This window comes from Rhinopithecus roxellana, chromosome 20 (assembly GCF_007565055.1).
Source record: "Rhinopithecus roxellana isolate Shanxi Qingling chromosome 20, ASM756505v1, whole genome shotgun sequence".
Taxonomy (NCBI): domain Eukaryota; kingdom Metazoa; phylum Chordata; class Mammalia; order Primates; family Cercopithecidae; genus Rhinopithecus; species Rhinopithecus roxellana.
Genome location: NC_044568.1, coordinates 63081377 through 63102269, shown reverse-complemented (window position 1 = coordinate 63102269; position 20893 = coordinate 63081377). Strand labels below are relative to the sequence as shown.

The 20893-nt window shown below is 49.0% G+C and overlaps 1 protein-coding gene across 3 annotated transcripts in view; it reads left to right on the top strand.

The window, feature by feature from the left end:
- ZNRF1 (zinc and ring finger 1) overlaps window positions 1–20893 on the top strand; it is a 114885-nt gene that overhangs the window by 84898 nt on the left and 9094 nt on the right. For all 3 annotated transcript variants that reach the window (XM_030924541.1, XM_010382966.2, XM_030924542.1), the window contains exon 2: window positions 11785–11880. In XM_030924541.1, the coding sequence (XP_030780401.1) occupies window positions 11785–11880 (96 nt within the window). The remainder of the gene's footprint in view (window positions 1–11784; window positions 11881–20893) is intronic.

The window sequence follows — 20893 nt, the reverse complement described above, 5'->3', positions numbered from 1 at the left end:
GTAAGTGGAAAGGAATAAGTTTGAGACAGGGTCCTGCTGTGTCACCCAGGTTGGAGTGCAATGACCCAATCAAGGCTGACTGCTGCCTCAACTTACAGGCTCCAGCCATCCTCCCGCCTCAGCCTCCCAAGTAGCTGGGACCACAGGCACGTGCCACCATGCTTGGCTAATTTTTATATTGTTGGTAGAGACAGGGTTTCACCATGTTGCCCACAGTGGTCTTGAATACCTGAGCTCAAGTGATCCACCCGCCTTGGCCTCCTAAAGTGCTGGGATTAGAGGCATGAGCCACAGCACCCGGCCAGGAATAAATTTATTGGGTCTATTATTGGAATTCAGTCTGTATGATTTTTCAAATATTCATATATGTATTTTCATATGTTCATTGATTCTAAGGCACAGACACTTCACAATTTAACAACTTTAAAATCGAGATTTGTCATATAATCACATCTTAAAATTATAAATATCTGTGGAATACCATATCGAAGAAAATTGTTGGCAGTTTTTCTTCCCTTTTTTGGAGTTTTATAATGGTGCCTCTTATAATTGATGACATCTTGGAGTCCACAAAATACATTATGTAAGTTCAGCTCATTTTTCACTTTTTTTGCCTGAAGAATTTGTGAATTTCCTCGAATGGACAGATTTACCAGCAAGCTTCAGTAGATTTGAGCAGTACTAGATGCAGCTGATAAAATGGTTTACTCTGCACAGAGCATTCACACATCCATCCTTGGTTGGATTTTAAAACAACTCTGGAATAGGAAGGGCACTGCTTGAATATTACTAAGTATCTCATACAAGGCCATCTGGCTAGTGATTGGGAAAGCCTGTTTTCTTCTGATGCCTAGTCTGATTCTCTTTCTTCCATACCAGTCAGTGTAGAATTCAGAAACAGCAGAAATATGTTGGAGTGGAATATACCATGCTTAGAGTAGAAAATGAAGATCACTACTAAGAGGATCTTTATAGTTGGTAAAAATTGAGAATCCTAACACCCAACAGAAGAAAGTGGCTAGGCACAATATTACTAGATTATCATATGGAATACAAATATTGGAAATGACAAGTACCTAGATTGTAGTTGATACAAGGAAGCCTGTATTTGTAAAGACCAGAATATAAATATCCTAACTCCTTGACTCCCAGTGCCAACCATTTACCTCCTTGAGCCAAGCATGGGGGAGGCAGTTGAGGCCCAGGCAAAGTTAGAAAGGCTGAGCTCCAGAGAAAATGCAAAGAGAAGTTACGGAGAAAGAGATAAGAGACCTGGAAGATAGAACCAAGAGATTTGACATACAAGCAACAGGAGTTCTAGAAAGAAGAAGGTTAGAGGAAGGGTGCCCGAGGCAGGACTGGCCAGGACTAGCTTATGCTGTCAAAATACACGGTCCCAGAAGCTCGCTGGCTCAGCTCGGCACATTGATTTCTTCCCGATGCTGCCGCAGACAGTGCAGGTCCAGAGTGGGGACTGTGCTCACTGTTGTTACTCAGGGACCTGAGCCAGCAGAGGCTTCTTCACAACACCTGCTCCCCGGTCCCTGCAGCAGTCAGGTAGAATGGCGGGTCATGCCCTGGCTCTTCAAGTCCGCTTGGGTGTGTGCACGTTCTTCCACTGACATTTCATTGGCCAAAGCAAATCACAAACCCACTCTTAACTTCGAAGAGAGCGGGCACATGCAGTCATTATATATGGATGGAAGGAGGAAGGCTAGAAATACTTGGTGACCAGCATTGATGACTTACCACCAGGGGAAGTAATGAAACATATAGAAGAAAATTGCCCTAAAGAAGGAAGACTTGCCGGGCGCGGTGGCTCAAGCCTGTAATCCCAGCACTTTGGGAGGCCGAGACGGGCGGATCACGAGGTCAGGAGATCAAGACCATCCTGGCTAACATGGTGAAACCCTGTCTCTACTAAAAATACAAAAAACTAGCCGGGCGACCTGGCGGGCGCCTGTAGTCCCAGCTACTCGGGAGGCTGAGGCAGGAGAATGGCGTGAACCCGGGAGGCGGAGCTTGCAGTGAGCTGAGATCCGGCCACTGCACTCCAGCCTGGGCGACAGAGCGAGACTCCGTCTCAAAAAAAAAAAAAAAAAGAAGGAAGACTTGAGTCTGCATAATGAAAGGTAAAACTGATAAAGAGAAGACACTCTAAGCATGTCCTGGTAACATTTCTGAACTCTTAGGATGAAGAGAAAAATCTTCAAGCTTTCAGAAGCCAAAGGAACAAATTATTAAGGAAAAAGAGTCACACTGGCACCAGATTTCCTATTTGCAACACCAAGAAGCTAGAAGATGGTGGAATTTCATCTACAGACCACGGAGATAAAAGGAATGCAACTCAAGCATCCTGTACCCAGGCAAGCTATCCATTCAGCTGTCAGAATGAAAGAAAGGTATTTGAGCATATACAAGGATTGAGAGTGAGAGTGTGCCCCCAGCTGTCACCCACTGCCCTTGCCCTCGCGGTGCCTGGATGCTCTGCCCTCACTGTTCTTCTAATACCTCAAGGGCTCTCCACACCTGTCACCTCCTCAGAGGCTGTCCCTGACCACTGTATCCAAATTAGCACCCCCACCCACTCTGCTTGGCTTTTTCTTCACAACACAGCTCACTGCTTGACACTTTGTTCAATGTTTATTAAAATTTCAAACGTTTGGAAAAGTTGGAAGAAGTTTAACTTATGCATATTATTTTTTTGTTCATTTTAGTGCAGACATCAGTGCACTTCCCTGATAGAGATCGTTAACTACAGTTCCACATTTGTTTACAGGTTTTTTTTCTGGTTGAGGTAAAATTTGCAAACAATGAAATCTCAAATCTTAAGTGTATATTTGGTGGATTTTGACAAACACATACACGTGTGTAACACAAACCTTCCTCAAGATATAGAATATTTTTGTCATCCCAGAAAGTTCTCTCATTACCTTCTCAGTGAATCTCCGCCCCCACCCTGACCCCTAGAGACAACCACTGTTCTGATTTCTTCCACAGTAGATTAATTTTGCCTTTTCTGGAACCTCATATAATGAGAATCATGTGTGCACTTTTGTGTCCTTCACTTGGCATGTTTTAATTCATCCATGTTGTTGCGTGTATCTGTAATTCATTCCTTTTTATAGCTGAGTAGTGTTTCATTTTATTCCATGGATGTCTACAGTTTCTGTATCCATTCTGTTGACCGACATTTGGATTGTTTCCAGTTTTTGCTTGTTAGGAATAAAGCTGTGATGAACATTTTTGTAAATGACTATTTGTAGGCATATGTTGACATTTCTTTTGGGTAAATACATAGATGAGAAATTGCTTGGGTCATAGGCTAGGTGTGTGTTTGTTTTATAAGAAACTACTAGACCTTTCCCCAAAGTGGTTGTGTCATTTTATATTCCCTCAAACACATGTGAGAGTTCCGGTTGCTACACATCTTCACCAACATTACCAACATCTGATGTTGCTAGTCCTTTAAAGTTTTTGTTTGGTATTTTAATAGACAGATTTATTGGTCAGTGTTTTCTGGAGAAACAGGTCCAACAGAGTGAGTGAGTGAGTGAGAGAGAGAAAGAGTGTGTGTGTGTGTGTGTGTGTGTGTGTGTGTAGATTTATTATAAGAAATTGGCTCACATGATTATGGAAGCTGAGAAATCCTATGATCTGCCATCTGCACGCTGGAGACCTGGGAAAACTCATGGAGTATGTAGTTGCAGTTCGAGTTTGAAGGCCTGAGAACCAGGAGAGCTGATGGTGTATGTCCTAGTTCAAGGGCAAAAGAAGACCAGTGTCCCACCTCAAGCAGTTAGGCAGAGAGAGAGTGAAATTTCTCCTCTTTGCCTTTTGATCCTATTCAGGTCCTCAGTGGATTGGATGAGGCCCTCCTCACCTTGGGGAGGGCGGTCCACTTCACTCAGTCTATGGTTTCAAATGCTGATCTCATCTGGAACCACCCTCACAGACACACCAGAAATAATGTTGAGCCAAATAATCTGGGCACCCCATGACCCAGTCAAATTGACCCATCACAACAGGTATGTAAACACACACACACAGATACATTAAACTTTAATTGTCAGTATGGCTTCTTCTGATGTCTACTTATGAGACATTTCTGGGGAAACAGGTGAACCTCCAGGCCCCAGAACAGAATTGCAGAGGTTGAGTCCAGAAGAGAGGTTTTGGAAGAGGCAAAAGCCAGAATTCCTGGGCCTTTCCCAGTCGAGAATGTTCTCTAGGAGAGACTGACTCACACCTTAGCAACTGATAAATTGTGCATTGGTTTTCACTTATGTCTGTGTTGACACAGAGGGAATCTGTGTCTTTGAGGGTGAAGAATGTGATACCTACAGCTTAGAAATGTAAAAGAAAATCATCAGGGTTACCCCTTGATCTTTATTTGTAATAAATCCCATTTATTAAAATTAGTTTTTTCAAGTCCCATTTTATTGACACTAAGCACCATGAGGATGTGACAGAAAGATCGAGGCTGGAAACTAAGAACTGAATGCTAAGGACAAAGTCAAGGGGTGGGCGCTCTCAGAGCTCCTCGGCCAAGAGGCACCCTCATCTGCCCCTCTGCCCCAGGACCTCCCATCTGCGTGGCGTGGCTTTCTTTACCCTGGTTGCTTCCTTTGATTCTTCTACCTTTAGGTGATCCCAGAGACAGGCAGAACTGGGGCAGCCTTTAAAATAGCGCATCAGCATGGGGAGGGGGAGAAGGGAGGGCTGGGGAGGGAAACTGGAGCAACACGCCGCCAGCACATGGTCCCGCCCTGAGAAATCAGGTCTTAAAGGAAAAGGTTGCAGCTTTGAAAAATGAGAAGTGTATCAGTCTCCAGAGCACAAAAACGCGAGTTGATATTGCATAATAAATGTTGTAGTGGATTGGGAGAGTTCTTGTAGCTTGAACCAGTTGCCCCCATCCTTCCTTGGCTGCTCTGTCAAATGGAAGGGCCTGGGTGAAGGGACGCCCAGTTACCCTTGTCCAGGAACATGCTTGATGCACATGACCACATCAGCATTCCTGGGATCACTGTTGGTTCACCTAGCAGTGGGCTTACCCAGACATTGTGGGTGTCCCTTTGACCTGACAGTAAGAGGTCATAGATGGCAAGTGCAGACTTGTCTTCTCTCAAGAGCTTTGCTCTCTGGTACAGCCAACCAAATGGCAAAGGATTCCCCACTTAAGGAACTTTTTGAAAGACAGGAAGCAGCTGGACTCTGGCTGATCCAGCTCTCTGCTCAGCTCTTCTGGCTGTGTAAACAGTGAGCTGATCTAATGACAAGAGAAAGAAAGGAAACCAGGTCTCCATTAGAAGGACTCTCTTGGCTTCTCTTGATCGGAAGTGGAGGAAACCTGTAGACGCATTTGCTTGGCAGAACCCACCCAGAGCAGAACTGGGAGATTAAGGACACATTCCCCACAGTGCTCTGTCATTTGTTCCTTCCTCATTTGAAGATACTGGCAGAAAAGGACAAGGAACCAGGGGTACGTTCTCTGCCTCTGCCTCTGCCTCTGCCTCTGTCTGGTGGGAGGAGATGACGGCCTACAGTGAACCAGTGTCAGGCTTGGCCAGCAAGCCTGACCAAACTGTGACATCTCCCTTCACTGACGGTCGCAAACTTTTGGCAGACACAGCCCCTGTGCAGGGAGCTGCTGGAGCGCTGGCTGGCTGCTCCCCTGGCTTCCAGGGTGTGACACGCAGAGCCTGGTCTCAGAGGCTTAGGGAGTATCCTGTAGCTTTCTCCTGAAGGAAAATAAAAAAGCATCTCTTACCTGCTCTGAGTGCTGATGAAGGTCTCCTAGGAAATTTGACAAAATCATGCAGGCTGGATGACTTTGCAGACCTTTGGTTTACTTTTGTTTTGCAGGGCTGATTTTAATTTGGTGAGAGCTTTTTTCCAAAATGGACTTAACATTTCCTGGATATTTTAACCTTCAGGTAGCTCATAAATGTCACAGGATGTATCATTCTGTAGGGCTGTAGTGGACGCTTATGGGAAAAGATTTGGGCGGCAGAGTGGGAGAATCCATCTTGATCATCAGATGGCCTTTCAGGATAGAAGGTTGGGGGGGATATTAGTCTTTTCTAGCTGTCTGTGTTTTTCTGTCCTTCTTACCTTTTACCTTTTATTTTCCGTTTAAAAGGTAATCTGCAGATTCAGCATCTTACAACCAGTGCTGTAGGCTCAGTGCCAAACGGAAAGCAGAACTCCAGATTAACAGAGTTGCTAAGAAAAAAAGTGTCCATTGTTTCAGGCTACGAGGTTAGTCAGGACCATGGGGCACTTAAGGAGAAATTGCTGGGACAATGTAGAAGGTTCATAAATGAGTAGTCGGTAATAGCTGGTAGTATTTTTGTTCTTTCTGCCATGTAACTCTTCTGTGCTAGTCAGTCAGTAGCACAGCATGTGAGCAAGATTGCAGACTCTTGATGTCGTGGGCCAGCTCTGGCTCTTTCTGGCCATGTGAATCTTGATCAGGTTATGTACTCTTTTGAGCCTTGATGTCCTCATCTGTAAAATGGCATTAATGGTAGATAGTACCTACCTACCGTATATGAGAAGACACGTAAAGCACCATGGCTGTCCATAGTAATGACTCAATAAACGCAAACTATTATTTATTGTCATATGCAAGAGTAGGTGCTGCAGAAGTTAAAGAGTAACTGTTGGTTTCCAGTTGGCAGTATGACAAGTGCCAGTCACAGTGCACAGTGCTCGAGAGGTTCAAAGGAAACGGTGATGGCACCCAGCAGAGATGGGGCTGCTGGCCACCCCCTAGTGGACTCTGCATAGCCCGTGGCCAGTGTGCCCTTGCCATGGTCTCGAGGATGGGAAAGCCAGGTCATCATGCGATTTCCCACTCATGTAATAGACACCAACTTATTCATTTTTGGTTTTTGTTTAGACAAGGTCTCACTCTGTTGGCCAGGCTGGAGTGTAGTGGCATGATCATGCCTCACTGCAGCCTCAACCTCCTGGGCTCAAGCGATCCTCCTGCCTCAGCCTCCCAAGTAGCTGGGACTAGAGGTGTGTACCATCACACCCAGCTAATTAAAAAAAAAAAAAATTTTTTTTAATAGAGACAGAGTCTCCCTGTGTTGTCCAGGCAGATCTCAAACTCCTGGACTAAAGTGATCCTCCCACCATGGCCTCCCACAATGCCGGTATTACAGGTGTGAACCACCATGCCCAACCCAGAGTTATTTCTTGAGCTATGCCAAAATAAAAACAGAAACACCAGAGGTAGTAGTGTTACTAACCCTGTTTTAGTTAAAGTGTAGGCCTCTTCCTACACCAGTGGCGCTTCCTCTCCAGGTAATATTTCCCAACCTACCTCATTCTTAAAACCCTATGACCAACTCTCCCTACCCTGATGGAAAGGACTTTAGATTTGAAGCAGAGAACCCTGAGGCTAGTCTCAGCTCCACCTCCTCAGTTGTGTGACAGTGTGCTACTCAGAGGCCTTCACCAGGGCCCGTTCCCTCATCTGGACAGTGAGGGGATTACTCTAAATATGTGAGTCTCAGCCCTTTTTTTCTAGGACATGAGTGTCTGGTGATATTCCTTTATAGACCTTCTTGTTGAGTGGCCTACTTCCTAGCACCTTAGCTGTAACTTAACCCCGCTCCTGCACTCAAGGAATCATGCTGGAATACAGGGGAGTAAATGATGCTATTATAGGGATAACCTTGAATCTGTTCTGAGTTCTCAGAAATGTGAGTGCCCATGAGGTGTAGTTTTGTTCTTAGTCACAGGTCACTTGAACACTAGGCAGTCAGAGTGTCAGGGCCTGGAGGCAGAGGGCCTGTCCTACACCACATCCCTCCTCTCCTCCCACAGCCTCAGCCTGCAGGCAGGTGCCACCTTCCCAGGTTAAAGTGCAGGTGTCCTTTAGTTATTTAAAGGGTTGCAAAACCTTGGTCTTTGGGGTTGAAAAAAACCCCATGTGACTGTAGAGGGACTTAGGCTGGATCAGAAAAGCATCTTCCATCTGTGAGACCACCCCATCGAGCTGTGACCCTGGATCTGCATATTTCTAAACTGAGTTAGAAAATAATCAGCCTCGGCCGGGCGCGGTGGCTCAAGCCTGTAATCCCAGCACTTTGGGAGGCCGAGACGGATGGATCACGAGGTCAGGAGATCGAGACCATCCTGGCTAACACGGTGAAACCCCGTCTCTACTAAAAAAAATACAAAAAAACTAGCCGGGCGAGGTGGCGGGCGCCTGTAGTCCCAGTTACTCGGGAGGCTGAGGCAGGAGAATGGCGTAAACCCGGGAGGCGGAGCTTGCAGTGAGCCGAGATCCGGCCACTGCACTCCAGCCCGGGCTACAGAGCAAGACTCCGTCTCAAAAAAAAAAAAAAAAGAAAGAAATAATCAGCCTCGTGTGTTTAGATCCAGCTGTGCAAGAAAACTGGATGGAATTCCCCTCCTTTCTTACGTTCTTCTGGGGTTTTTTGTTGTTATTGTGTCCTTTTTGTGGAGAATGGAGTCTCACTGTGTAGCCCGAGCAGGTCTCAAACTCCTGAGTTTAAGCGATCCTCCCACCACAGCCTCTCCCACAGTAATGCTGGGATTACAGGCATGAGCCACCACACTAGGCCTGGTCTTCTAGCTTTGTTACTGATGGATTTGTAACCACCCAGAGGTTAGAAATACAGCCCTTTCCCAGAGCTCCGCTAAAGTCCTTGGATTGGTAGCATTTCCAAGACTTTTTAGCTGAGATGCTTAGATGCTAAGAATCTCTGAGGAAAGAGGTGTGCCATGGAGTCAAGTGTCCACTTTGTAGTTAACCAGGCCCTGAATTTTCTGCCTGGTCGCATAGTTCAAAGCACTGCCAATGAAGGAAAAAAAAAAAAAAAAAGATTTGGAGAGGACTTTAAGCAAAGTGGTGCATCAGTTAGCCTCCCGTCTCTCAGCACCCTGGACCACCAGAGTCACGGCTTTTCATGCAGAATTAGGCACCCAATTAAATAAAAATTTATTATTTTATTATTATTTTTTAATTGTAGAGGCAGGGTTTCACTATGTTGCTCAGTCTAGTCTTGAACTCCTGAGCTCAAATGATCTCCCCGCCTTGCGCTCCTAAAGTGCTGGGATTGCAGGCATGAGACACCATGCCCGGCCACATTCAGCCTTTTATCTGTTTCATAAGAAATGCTGGATGACTCATGCCTGTAATCCTAGCACTTTGGGAAGCTCAGGCAAGTAGATCACCTGAGGTCAGGCGTTTGAGACCAGTCTAGCCAATGAGGCAAAACCCCGTCTCTACTAAAAATACAAAAATTAGCCGGGTGTGGTGGCACTCACCTGTAATCCCAGCTACTCAGGAGTCTGAGGTGAGAAAATCTCTTGAACCCTGCAGGCAGAGGTTGCAGTGAGCGGAGATTGTGCCACTGCACTCCAACCTGGGCTGCAGAGTGAGACTCCATCTCAAAAAAAAAAAAGAAAAGAAAAGAAATGTTGCAGATGGTTCTCACTAGTGTGAATTAAAACTGCATATGGAAAATTTGACTAAAAATGAACACACAAGTCCGATCTTTACAACAGTACAGTGAACTCTTGAACTACGTGGGGGGCTCTGACTCCTACACAGTCAAAAATCTGCATATAACTTTTTCTTTTTCTTTTTTTTTTTTTTTGAGGCAGGGTCTTGCTCTGTCCCCTAGGCTGGAGTGCAGTGGCACGAACATGGCTCACTGCAGCTTTGACCTCCTGGGCTCAAGCAATTCTCCCAGCTCAGCCTCCCAAGTAGCTAGGATTACAGGCACACACCACCACTCCCAGCTAATTTTTTTTTTTTTGTAATTTTTGTAGAGACAGGCTTTTGCCACATTGCCTAGGCTAGTCTCAAACTCCTAAGCTCAAGCAGTCTGCCCGCCTCAGCCTCCCAGAGTACTACACCCAGCCCTGTGTATAACTTTGGACTCCCCCACAACTTAACTGCTAATAGCCTGCTGTTGACCAGAAGCCTTACCAATAACATAAACAGTCAATGAAGATGGATTTTGTATGTTATAACTGTATTATATACTGTATTACAATAAAGAGAGCGAAAATAAAATGTTATTAAGAAAATGATAAGGAAGTGGCCAGGCACAGTGGCTAACACCTGTAATCCTAGCACTTTGGGAGGCTGAGGCCAGGAGACTGTTTGAGCCCAGGGGTTCAAGACCAGCCTAGGCAACATAGCGAGACCTCATCTCTAATATTAAAAAAATTTTTAATAACATTTAAAAATATATATAAGGAAGAGAAAATATATTTACTGTTCATTAACTGGAAGTGGATCATCATAAAGGTCTTCATTGTCTTCACATTGAGTAGGCTGAGGAAGACGAAGGGTTGGTCTTGTGTCTCAGGGTGGCAGAGGCGATAGAGAATCCACATGGAAGTGGAGCCCCGCCATTCCAGCCCATGTTGTTCAAGGGTCAGCTCTTGTTAGATGTGCCACATAAGGAAGTCCAGGCTGGGCGGTCAGGAATCACAGTCACAAAAGGGAGAAGCTGTGATGTGCATTATTTAATGCAGACAAATAATATTTCAGTGGCAACAGATCTTTTTGATAGAATTTGTATGGAAAAGAATCGATCCATTTGAAAATCATTTCAATGAAAGCAGAATGGAAAATATTAGAAATAATTCATCTGTGTTGTATGGAAAAATGGATCAAGGGATTAGGTTTGCTTAACAGAGTTCAACTCAGAAGATTCTCAACCCAAATTCTCCAGTATGGGTACAATTCTGTATCAGTTGAAACTCTTTGGATGTATAAGCAGTTCGTACTGCCTTGGGAATAAAACAGCAGGATCACAATACCCGATACTGGCCTGGTACCGTGAAACAGCTGTTACTCTTGGTGGCATTTGGCTAAGGCTCGTGTGGCATCTGGGAGCACTTTGGAGGGCCACCCCTCAGCTCACACACATCTCAAAGGACAGTGGCCTTAAGCCACAAGGGAGGCAGAGGGGGCTGTGAGTGAGGGAGAGAGGTGCTACCTGGCATGGGCGGCCGAGGCTGGGAGCTGGGTGAGGGATGAGATTCCTCCCAGGGTGATCCAACCAAGTGGCTGAAAGGACTGTGAGGCAGAAGGATGTTAAACTGTTATGCAAAGGCTGAGTTTCCAGGTGCCTTGGTTTGATGCCTCCCTACCCCATTGTCCACCAGACCCCTCTGAGAAAGGGTCTGAAGCAAATAAAATTCAAGTCAGGTGTCAGGGACCTTGGTTAAACCTTAATGAGGGACATAAGGCAGGGAGAGCCCTAGTGAAAGCTGGTAGTCAGTCAGAGGCTGCAATCAAAACGGCAAATGCCACTGGGCACGGTGGTTCACGCCTGTAATCTCAGCACTTTGGGAGGCCGAGGCAGGCGAATCACCTGATGTCAGGAGTTCAAGACTAGCCTGGCCAACATAGCGAAACTCCATCTCTACTAAAAATATAAAAATTAGCCAGGCATCATGGCGGACACCTGTAATCCCAGCTACTTGGGAGGCTGAGGCAGGAGAATCACTTGAACCCGGGAGGCGGAGGTTGCAGTGAAGTGAGATTGTGCCACTGCACTCCAGCCTGGGCGACAGAGCGAGACTTCGTCTCAAAAAAAAAAACAAAAAAAAAGGCAAATGCTCAAATGAGTCCTTGAAAGAGGACAGATCTAGGGTCTGTTCCAATGGTCATCCTCCACATTGACCCTGAGCCCACACAGCTGTCATTCGAGTGTCCACATGTACTATGGATGTACTGGATCTGGAGAAAACATTTCATCCCGTTCTCTTCTCTTGCAGGTTTCAAGTGCCCCATTTGCTCCAAGTCTGTGGCTTCTGATGAGATGGAAATGCACTTTATAATGTGTTTGAGCAAACCTCGCCTCTCCTACAACGGTAAGGGCTTGGCTTGCCTCACCAGCCTCCAGAGCATCCATTGGGGGAGCCAGCCAGTTCTGGGGGGAGCCTCCAGTCGAGGGTGGCTCTGGGCCATATTTTCACCCTGCTCTCTGGCAGGTGTCCCTGAGTGGTGGTGAGGAAGTGGACTGTTCAGGGAGCCTTGCTGCTCAAGTCAGAGAGGAAGAGGAGCAGGAAAAGGAAGGAAGGCCCAGGGGTCAGGTCTGAGGCCTGGGAAGGCTCTCAGGTTGCTCAGTTAGTCCCCTGCCTCTCTGCAACTCAGTTCTGAGGACTTTGGCTGAGAGATGCAGCCATTCCTTCACCCATCACATACTTGACTGTGGAAGGCCCCAAGACAGCCAGATGTCCTCCACGGCTCAGAGGAGGGGCCCAGAGCAAGCACCCACCCTTCTTGGGGAGGTGGGTGCTGTGTGCTGGTGGCATGTACGGAGTGCTGGGAGTCTGGTCATCTCATTGTCATGTTCGAACTCGGACGAACACCTGATTTAGTCCTATGACTCCACACCAGAGAGCTTGACGGGGGAGTATGTGTGACGTAGAGATGTTCTGGGGATTGAAAATGCGGATGGGCCACCTTGCTGCTCCACCCCGGCCATGTTGCCTCCTACCTTGGAGGCTGCCTCAGAGCTGAACAGTGAATACCGCAGTGGGTAGGATCCTGAGGGCAGGGGATTTCAAAACACCCAAGCTAACCTAACAGGACGCCTCTGGGGAACAAAATGACTGTCAACATCTGCCTAGCATGCTGTGCATAAGACTTTGGAGTTCAGCTGATGTGAGTTCGAATCTCCCTCTACCACTCACTGTCTACAGTCTTGCAGTGTACACTCACTGTCTACAATCTCGGCTTAACGGAGCCTCAGTTTTCTGGTCTGTAAAATGTGGATAGCAATACTTGGTTCATAGGATTGTCAGAACTGGGTAAGAGATGGCACATAAAGCTCTTTGGTACAGAGCCTGGCACATGGTCAGTGCTTGGGAAGTTATAGCTGCCATGAAAGATGTGAGAGACCTTCTATAGGTTTCTTTTTGCAGTTTTCCAGAGCCCACAGACTTCTGCTCAGTGCTGCTCAGCCCACGCCACGGCTGACCCTTGGTTTTCCATGCTTAGTGTTTAGTCTGGTCTCCAAACCATGTTCATCAGAAAACGGCGTCTTCCACTAGAACAGGCAGTGGACCTGTGTGCGCTCCAACCGCAGTCCTGGCCCACCTTCCCAGATTCAAGTCATAGTAGTGGTTGGAAAAAGAGTTCTGGGATTTCTGAGAGCATCTGAGGACTGGATGACTTGCAACCAGCCCGGCAAGAATGTTTCCTGGGGAGACTCTTTTCTGCCCTGCAGCCTCCTCACTCCCAGAAGGCTCTTTCCCCTACAAAGCATGAGCCTAGGAGGGATCATGGTCTCAGAGCATCTCCTGGGAAGTAACTGACTAATGGCATCCACTCGGGTCTCCTGAAAACTTCTCTCTTAATTACTTGTTAGCCAAAAGACTCTGGATGCAGGTGAGCATATTACCCACGTGGCTCAGCTCTATGCGTCTGTTAGCCCATGCTCAGGTGAGAGGACCAGCACGGTCCTTCCCTGGGCATCATAGCTGTGGTCTGGGAAGCCCCTTTCCTCCCCAGGGGACAGCCCCTTCTTTCTTCTGGGCTGACTGCTGCTGAGCCTCTAAGTCTGTTGTCACATGTGCTTCAGGCTTCGCGTCAGTCCTGTCGCGTGCATGCTGTCAGGACGCTCAGGCTCGGCTTTGTCCCTGTTTGCCGTCTCCGCCTGGGACCAGGGAGGGAGAGGAGCCTTCCCTGCGTCTCACAGCCCTCCCCAGCCACGGCCTCAAAAACCCTATTCACTTCTTTCCCACATGTGTGGAGACCTCATGAAGTCCTCCGTTTGTCCTGTGGGTTGCTAGGGCGTTCTCTGTAGACACTGTGTTTGTTGTAGGAAGAATACAAAGAAGCCTCAGAGGGGCTCAGCCTGAGAAAACCTGGTTCTCAGCAAGAACTTTGCAAGAGCAGCCATGGAGGACAGAGTGCTCTTGGGCCCCCATGCCCCAAATGCAGAGTTACCCCCACTGCCCTGTAGAGAACAGGGAAGGTGAGCCTCTCCAGCTCCTCTGCCAGAGAACTGCCTGGGACGCCACCATGTGTCCCCATGTCCCCCTCTGTATCAGCACTTGAGTGCCTGGTGCTGTTGGTTCACCCCCCTACACCCCACCACCGGCAGCCTCACCCAAGGCTACAGAAACCACACTGGGAGCCGGGGCCCCCTTAGAGGAAGGGGAGGTTGGCCAGCCAGCCTGAGGCATGACCACTGCTCCTCTGGTTCTGGTTCTAGTTTTTCCTTTGTCCTAGAATTGAGAAGCAGGCCACCTCCTCAAGGGTGTGTGTGTCTCTGTATGTGTACGTGTGTGTGTGTGTGTGTGTGTGTGCATGTAAACTAGAGGCTTTAAACCTAAGGATCTCTTTTGCGAAAGCCAGTCCTTTACCACTGGAGGCAAAGAGAGGCCAGTTGTCTCCAGTCCTTCCAGTGGACTTTGTCTCAAGGTGGTGAAGTGCTTTGTTCAGAAACAATGGTCCGGCCCTCTGTGGACACTGTTCATGTGGTATGGACTCCTCATGTTCAGTCTTTGTCTTTCTGAAGACCCTAAACCTTCCAGGTAAGAAGAGAGCATTTGCTTCCGGGGGTGTATGTAGAGTGGGCATCCCCAGGCACGCCCAGGGCCTGCTCCAGCTCAGAGGGAGCACAGACCGTGGGCCAAGGTTCAGGAGCTCCGATGTTTTCTCCATGATTTGTCATCATCCCATCCTCACCTGCTGCACGTTACCTTTTCTAATTTAAAAAAAGACTTCAGAGTCAGAGGTGTGAGTTCCTGGAATCTTTCTGGAAAGGGGGCGAGGTGGGGCTTTCTTAGAGAGTGAAGAGATTTCTTAGGAAGATTCACTAGAACTCCCTGGTCACTCCCTGAAGACTTCCCATTTACACACACACTTTCTGTGGTTGTTGGCACCAATTGCGGAAATTTTTAGAAAATTTATGATGGTTATATAAGATGAAATTTAGTTAACCACCAAAGGAAAAAAGTAGAAACCTCCTAAATGAGGCAGATAGAAAGTAGTATTTTTCTTATTATGAGGGTTGGCCTGAGTGGTGGGTTGGAAGGCCTCCAGTAGCTGCCTGCCAGCTTAGAAAAAACACAACTTAGGAAAGGCAAGACTAGTTTAACTGGTTTAGCCAGTGCCTGATGCTCTGAGAACAGGCACCTGGCTGGGGAGGTTTGGGAATGTGCTGAGCCCCTGCTGGAGGGGCAGGGAAGGGCAGTTGGTCGACCCCAGAGCACCGAACGTTAAACCCCCTGTCCTCCTAAGTGCCTTCCTGGAAGGCGAGGATAATGTATAGAAGGGAGGGGGTTTGTTGGTTCTTTTTTGTGGGTAAGATGGATCAACCCGAATGGGTCTTTTAATTTCTCTCCCTTTCTAACATCTCTGTGACTCTGAGAGTGAGGGACCGTGCCCTAAAGAATACGCACTCACATTTTTACCCTGAGTCTCTGGGCTAGCAGAACAAGCGTGGAGGTGGGGGTCTGAATGACGATGCTCTGAACGGAAGAGCATCGTAATCCTGTGGAGTCGTGCAGATGACCCACTGTTAACTGAGAGCTTAGGAGTCCTCGGCCTAGGGAGAATCTGGGGGGGCGGCAGGTTCATTTGCCAGCAGCACCAAGGAGAGCTCCCTTTAGCTGTGTTCTGGGGGGCGGAAGCCCATGCCCAGCTTTTTACTTCATGATGCCGTCTTCCTCCCCTCTGCCAAAGGCCATTGCCCCCATCTTCAAGGCTCTTGAGATGCTAAATGTCACACAAGCTATCTTTTAAAGTCAAAGGAGGCCGGGTGCAGTGGCTCATGCCTGTAATTCCAACACTTTGGGAAGCCAAGATTGCTTAAGCTCAGGAATTTGAAACCAGCCTGGGCAACATAGTGAGACCCCATTTACTAAAAATAAAAAATTTGTCTGACATGGTGGCAAGCGCCTGTAGTCCCAGCTACTCAGGAGGCCGAGGTGAGAGGACCACTTGAGCCCAGGAGAGCGAGGCAGCAGTGGGCTTGATCACGCCACTGCACTCCAGCCTAGGCAACAGAGTTTGACCCTATCTCAAAAAATAAAATATAAAATAAAAATGTGAGAGGATCTGGCTTCCTTGAAAAGCAGAAATGGCTCCTGCTGTAGCCTGCACTGTGACTGTAGGCACTTCTTTGTCCCATGTCTCCTCCTCTCAGAGACCCTGTGGTCAGGATGAAAGCACCCTACCCTTTCCCTGCCTGGGGAAACTGGGTGCTGGCTGAGGAGTTTGCCAAGCCTTGCTTGGGGCACTGCCCAGAGCCATTGTTAGATGCTGTACGGGCTGGAATCAGGCTGGACAGGCTGGAGTCAGACTGCGGAGGTGTCTGTCCTGTTACTCCTCCTACAGGAGGGCAGGGAGGGGCAGGCGACCGCTCACCCAAGGTGTCCAGTTGTTACTGACAAGCTGCACTGACCGCCAGACTGGCCGCTGCTGGGTGCATGAGGAGCGAAAGCGATGAGGGCAGGCCTGCAGGGCCCTGACACAAGTGGGGAAACCAGAAACAGGTGGCTACAGGAAAGGGGACTGTGGGAGGGAGATGTGGTGGCCTCAGTAGGAAAGTATGAAGCACTCCAGGCTTGAGCTTTAGTTGGCTGTCCCCACTATCCTCATTGCGGGTGACCCAGCTCACCAAAACAATTGTATTGCACTTCAAAGGCCTGGGGAGTTGGATGGGCCGCTGCTAGTAGGCCGTGCTCTCTGCTCAAGGTCACCCCGTTGCCTGAAGAGCACAGCCCCCCGGATTTTCCAAAAAGGGAGCTGACAAGGCCTGGCATGGGTGGCACTGCCCTGTCCTGTCCCTGGCAGACTGGGCCAGCAGCTCTGCATGCTGAAGAGGTGGCAGGACCAGGCACTCCACCGCACCTAGGCTGGAAATGAGGCCAGGGGGTGGATCCTGAGCCTCTGCGTCATTTGCTAGGGGTTTCCCCTCTGACTCCCACCTTTCTTCTCTGTGGGCCCTTAATGTCCAGCAGGCCCAAGTGGAGATGGAGAGGTATGTTCCTGCATTCAGCTGCTGCCTCGGAGCTGCACGAGCTTTCCCTCCCAGCCAGGCGCAGAACTGTGTCTGCAGCTGTGTGAGCCTCCCCATCCCTCCATACTTCTAGCAGCTCTAGGGTCTGTTGGGGATGTGTTGCCAGAGCTCTCCGCAGGACACTCAAGCCTGGCGTGGTGGAGGGCAGGTGTGTGTCTCTCCTGTCTGGTCTGTTCACTCAGTGACCAGGTTCCTGCATCCACCTCAGTCCCCCTGCACACACTTCACAGAAAGGGGGAGATGTGAAATGCCTGTGAGATGGGTGGTGTTTTCCAGCCCCAAGGGAAGACACCCTTATGGACTGGTCTTTTAAGGAAAAGGGGCCGGTCGCTGGGTGGCAGAAACTTGGGCTTGGGAGTCATCACCACTTAGCAGCTGCATGAGCTTATCCAGAGATCCCCACAGGGGCTTTAGGAGTCATGATCTGTGTGTCTGGGGAGTTACCTGCGTATAGCTGGCTCAGAGAAGTGAGGCTGTTTTTCTCCTCCTCCTGGATATCTTTGCTTTGACAAATAGCAGCTGTCAGAAGCACCGTGCCTGGATCCCAAGGAGGGAGCAGAAGATGCCACCGCCTCCCACCCCCAGCCCATCACAGGCATCATCCCTCCCTCCTGTTTTGGCTCCAGGGCTGTGCCTGACATTCTGGTTTGGTTCCTTGGTCTGGTTAGAGGGACAGGCACTGGCACCATCCCCGGCCAGGCCAAACACACTTCCAAGCTCCCCCTTGGGCAGTGACATTGGCTGGCGTTGTACAGTGGTGTCAGGAAACTTGGGAGGTGCTTGAGAGCTAGTAAGAAAAGGGCAGAACCTAAACGGCAGAACGTTTGGCTTTGTTCCTGTGTTCTTATCCGGCAGCATTTGGTTTTTTGTTTGTTTGTTTAATTTTTTAAAAAATTTTTTATTTTTTTGAGACAGAGTCTCGCTCAGTCACCCAGGCTGGAGTGCAGTGGTGCAATCTCGGCTCACTGCAAGCTCTGCCTCCCGGGTTCCCGCCATTCTCCTGCCTCAGCCTCCCAAGTAGCTGGGACTACAGGTACCCGCCACCACGCCTGACTAATTTTTTTTTGTATTTTTTAGTAGCGACGGGATTTAACCGTATTAGCCAGGATGATCTCGATCTCCTGACCTTGTGATCCACCTGCCTCAGCCTCCCAAAGTGCTGGGGTTTCAGGTGTGAGCCACCGCGCATGGCCATCCGGCAGCATTTGTTGAACTCCTTCTCTGAGGGCTTGGAGATACCAGGGGACATTTGACTCCATCTGCAACAGAGTCTCAGTTTGTGTGGGCCAGGAGCCTGGGTTTTGTGCTGCAAGGCTGCCGCCATGGCTTTTCTCTGACTGCGGGCAGCAGGTTCGCATCAGATGCTTCTGGAAGTCTTGTAGGAACCAGTTGATAGTCAAGCATCAGCTTCAGCCATTTCCACTTCCCTGCTAGGATCCCAGGGACATCCGGAGGCCACTAACTCCCACAGCCCCACGGGTGGGGACAGGAAGTTGTACTCGGCCCACTCCAACCTCTTGCTGGGTTTGTGTGCCTCCTGCCTTCTGCCGTGGAAGAATGCTGCTCCCTGGGCACTGGGCTCTGTGTGCACACTGCTGGCTTCCCCATGCAGTCTGAGTGGAAGCCCGCGACTCCTCCCTATTGCCAGGAACCTCCAGGTGGCCTTTTGCAGCCAGTGGCTCTTGGTCCCAGTGAAATGTGCTCCCTGCCATGTGCCAGCCTGCATGGGGTGCCTGCACATTTTAGTTCTTCCCACCAGTGCCGCAGACTCAGGCTAGCTGGTAAGGCACAACACTGCGCATTGCATAAAACCGCCTTGCGGAGTGGTGAGGAAAGGCTGCCTCTAACCTTCCTGTGCTCAAGTCTGAGTCCTTTAGTGCACAGGCCTTCTGTCCCAGGACAGGAAGAATCGCCGTCGTGCCCCCTGCCCTTCCCCTTCCCCTTCCCTTTCCACCAGTGAGGTTCAGTGCAAAAAGAAAGGAGAGTCAAGTACAGTCTTGTTATAAAGTGCCTAAGCCTTATCCTCATACCTGCCTCTCCCTTCCCTGAATCCACCACCTCCTGCGGGGCAATGAGGGAGACCACATGTGCCCTCCTGGAGCTGACACAGATGGGGAGAGAATACACCTGGTGTGGGAAGCTGTATGGGACCCAGATAATTTCTTTTTTTTTTTTTTTTTTTTTTTTTTTTTGAGACGGAGTCCCGCTCTGTCGCCCAGGCTGGAGTGTAGTGGCCGGATCTCAGCTCACTGCAAGCTTACCTCCCGGGTTTATGCCATTCTCCTGCCTTAGCCTCCCGAGCAGCTGGGACCACAGGTGCCCGCCACCTCGCCCGGCTAGTTTTTTGTATTTTTTAGTAGAGACGGGGTTTCACCGTGTTAGCCAGGATGGTCTCGATCTCCTGACCTCGTGATCCGCCCGTCTCAGCCTCCCAAAGTGCTGGGATTACAGGCTTGAGCCACCACGCCCAGCCTGGGACCCAGATAATTCTAACTAGTCCCTTGGGCTCACAGTGGAGTTACTAATCAGTAGGAGAAAATGCAAAGGGAAACTACTTCGGAATCAGTAATTGCTGTGTTCCCAGGAAATCCTCCTTACGTATGGAGGGGAAGGAATGCTTTAGAGGAAACTGAGGGCTGTAGCCCATACGCTCATGTCATAGATGAGGTGCCCAAGACAAAGAGAGTGGGGAATACAGGTCCAAGAATGTCTGCAGGATGACTCTGCCCTCACTAAGCTATGCCGTTTTTCCTCCCATCTATGTTGAGGTTTTTCCCTCTGTTTTATTATGAAAAATGTCAAACACACAGCAAAGTTTTTATGTTTTTTGAGACAGAGTCTCATTCTGTCACCCAGGCTGGAGTGCAGTGGCACAATCTTGGCTCGCTGCAACCTCTGCCTCCCATGTTCAGATGATTCTCCTGCCTCAGCCTCCCAAGTAGCTGGGACTACAGGTGCACGCCACCACGCCTGGCTAATTTTTGGTTTTTTGGTAGAAACAGGCTTTTACCATGTTGGCCGCACTGGTCTCAAACTCCTGACCTCAGGTGATCCATCTGCCTCAGCGTCCCAGAATGCTGGGATTACAGGCGTGAGCCACTGCACCTGGTGTACAGCAAAGTTGAAAGTGTGTAGAGAACACCCCTATTGCCGGGGCATGATGGCTCACACCTGTAATCCCAGCACTTTGGGAGGCCAAGGTAGGTGGATCATGAGGTCAAGAGATCAAGATCATCCTGGCCAACATGGTGAAACCCCGTCTGTACTAAAAATACAAAAATTACCCGGGCATGGTGGCGCACACCTGTAGTCCCAGCTACTCAGACGGCTGAGGCAGGAGAAACGCTTGAACCTGGGAAGCGGAGCTTGCAGTGAGCTGAGATCGCGCCACTGCACTCCAGCCTGGGTGACAGAGCGAGACTCCGTCTCAAAAAAAACGAGAACACCCCTGTTACACAACACACACACCACTTGGAGTCTGCAGTGTACTAGACCCATTTATCCATCCACCAACTCATCCTTCTGATGCATTTCATAGTAAAATGCAAACACCAGTATGCTTCCCTGTCGGGGTTTTTAACTAAAGTAGTGCACATTCGAGGCTGGGCGCAGTGGCTCACACCTGTAATCCCAGCACTTTGGGAGGCCGAGGCGGGTGGATCACGAGGTCAGGAGATTGAGACCATCCTGGCTAACATGGTGAAACCCCATCTCTACCAAAAATACAAATAATTAGCCGGGCATGGTGGCGGGTGCCTGTAATACCAGCTACTTGGGAGGCTGAGGCAGGAGAGTGGCGTGAACCCGGGAGGCAGAGCTTGCAGTGAGCCGAGATCGCGCCACTGCAT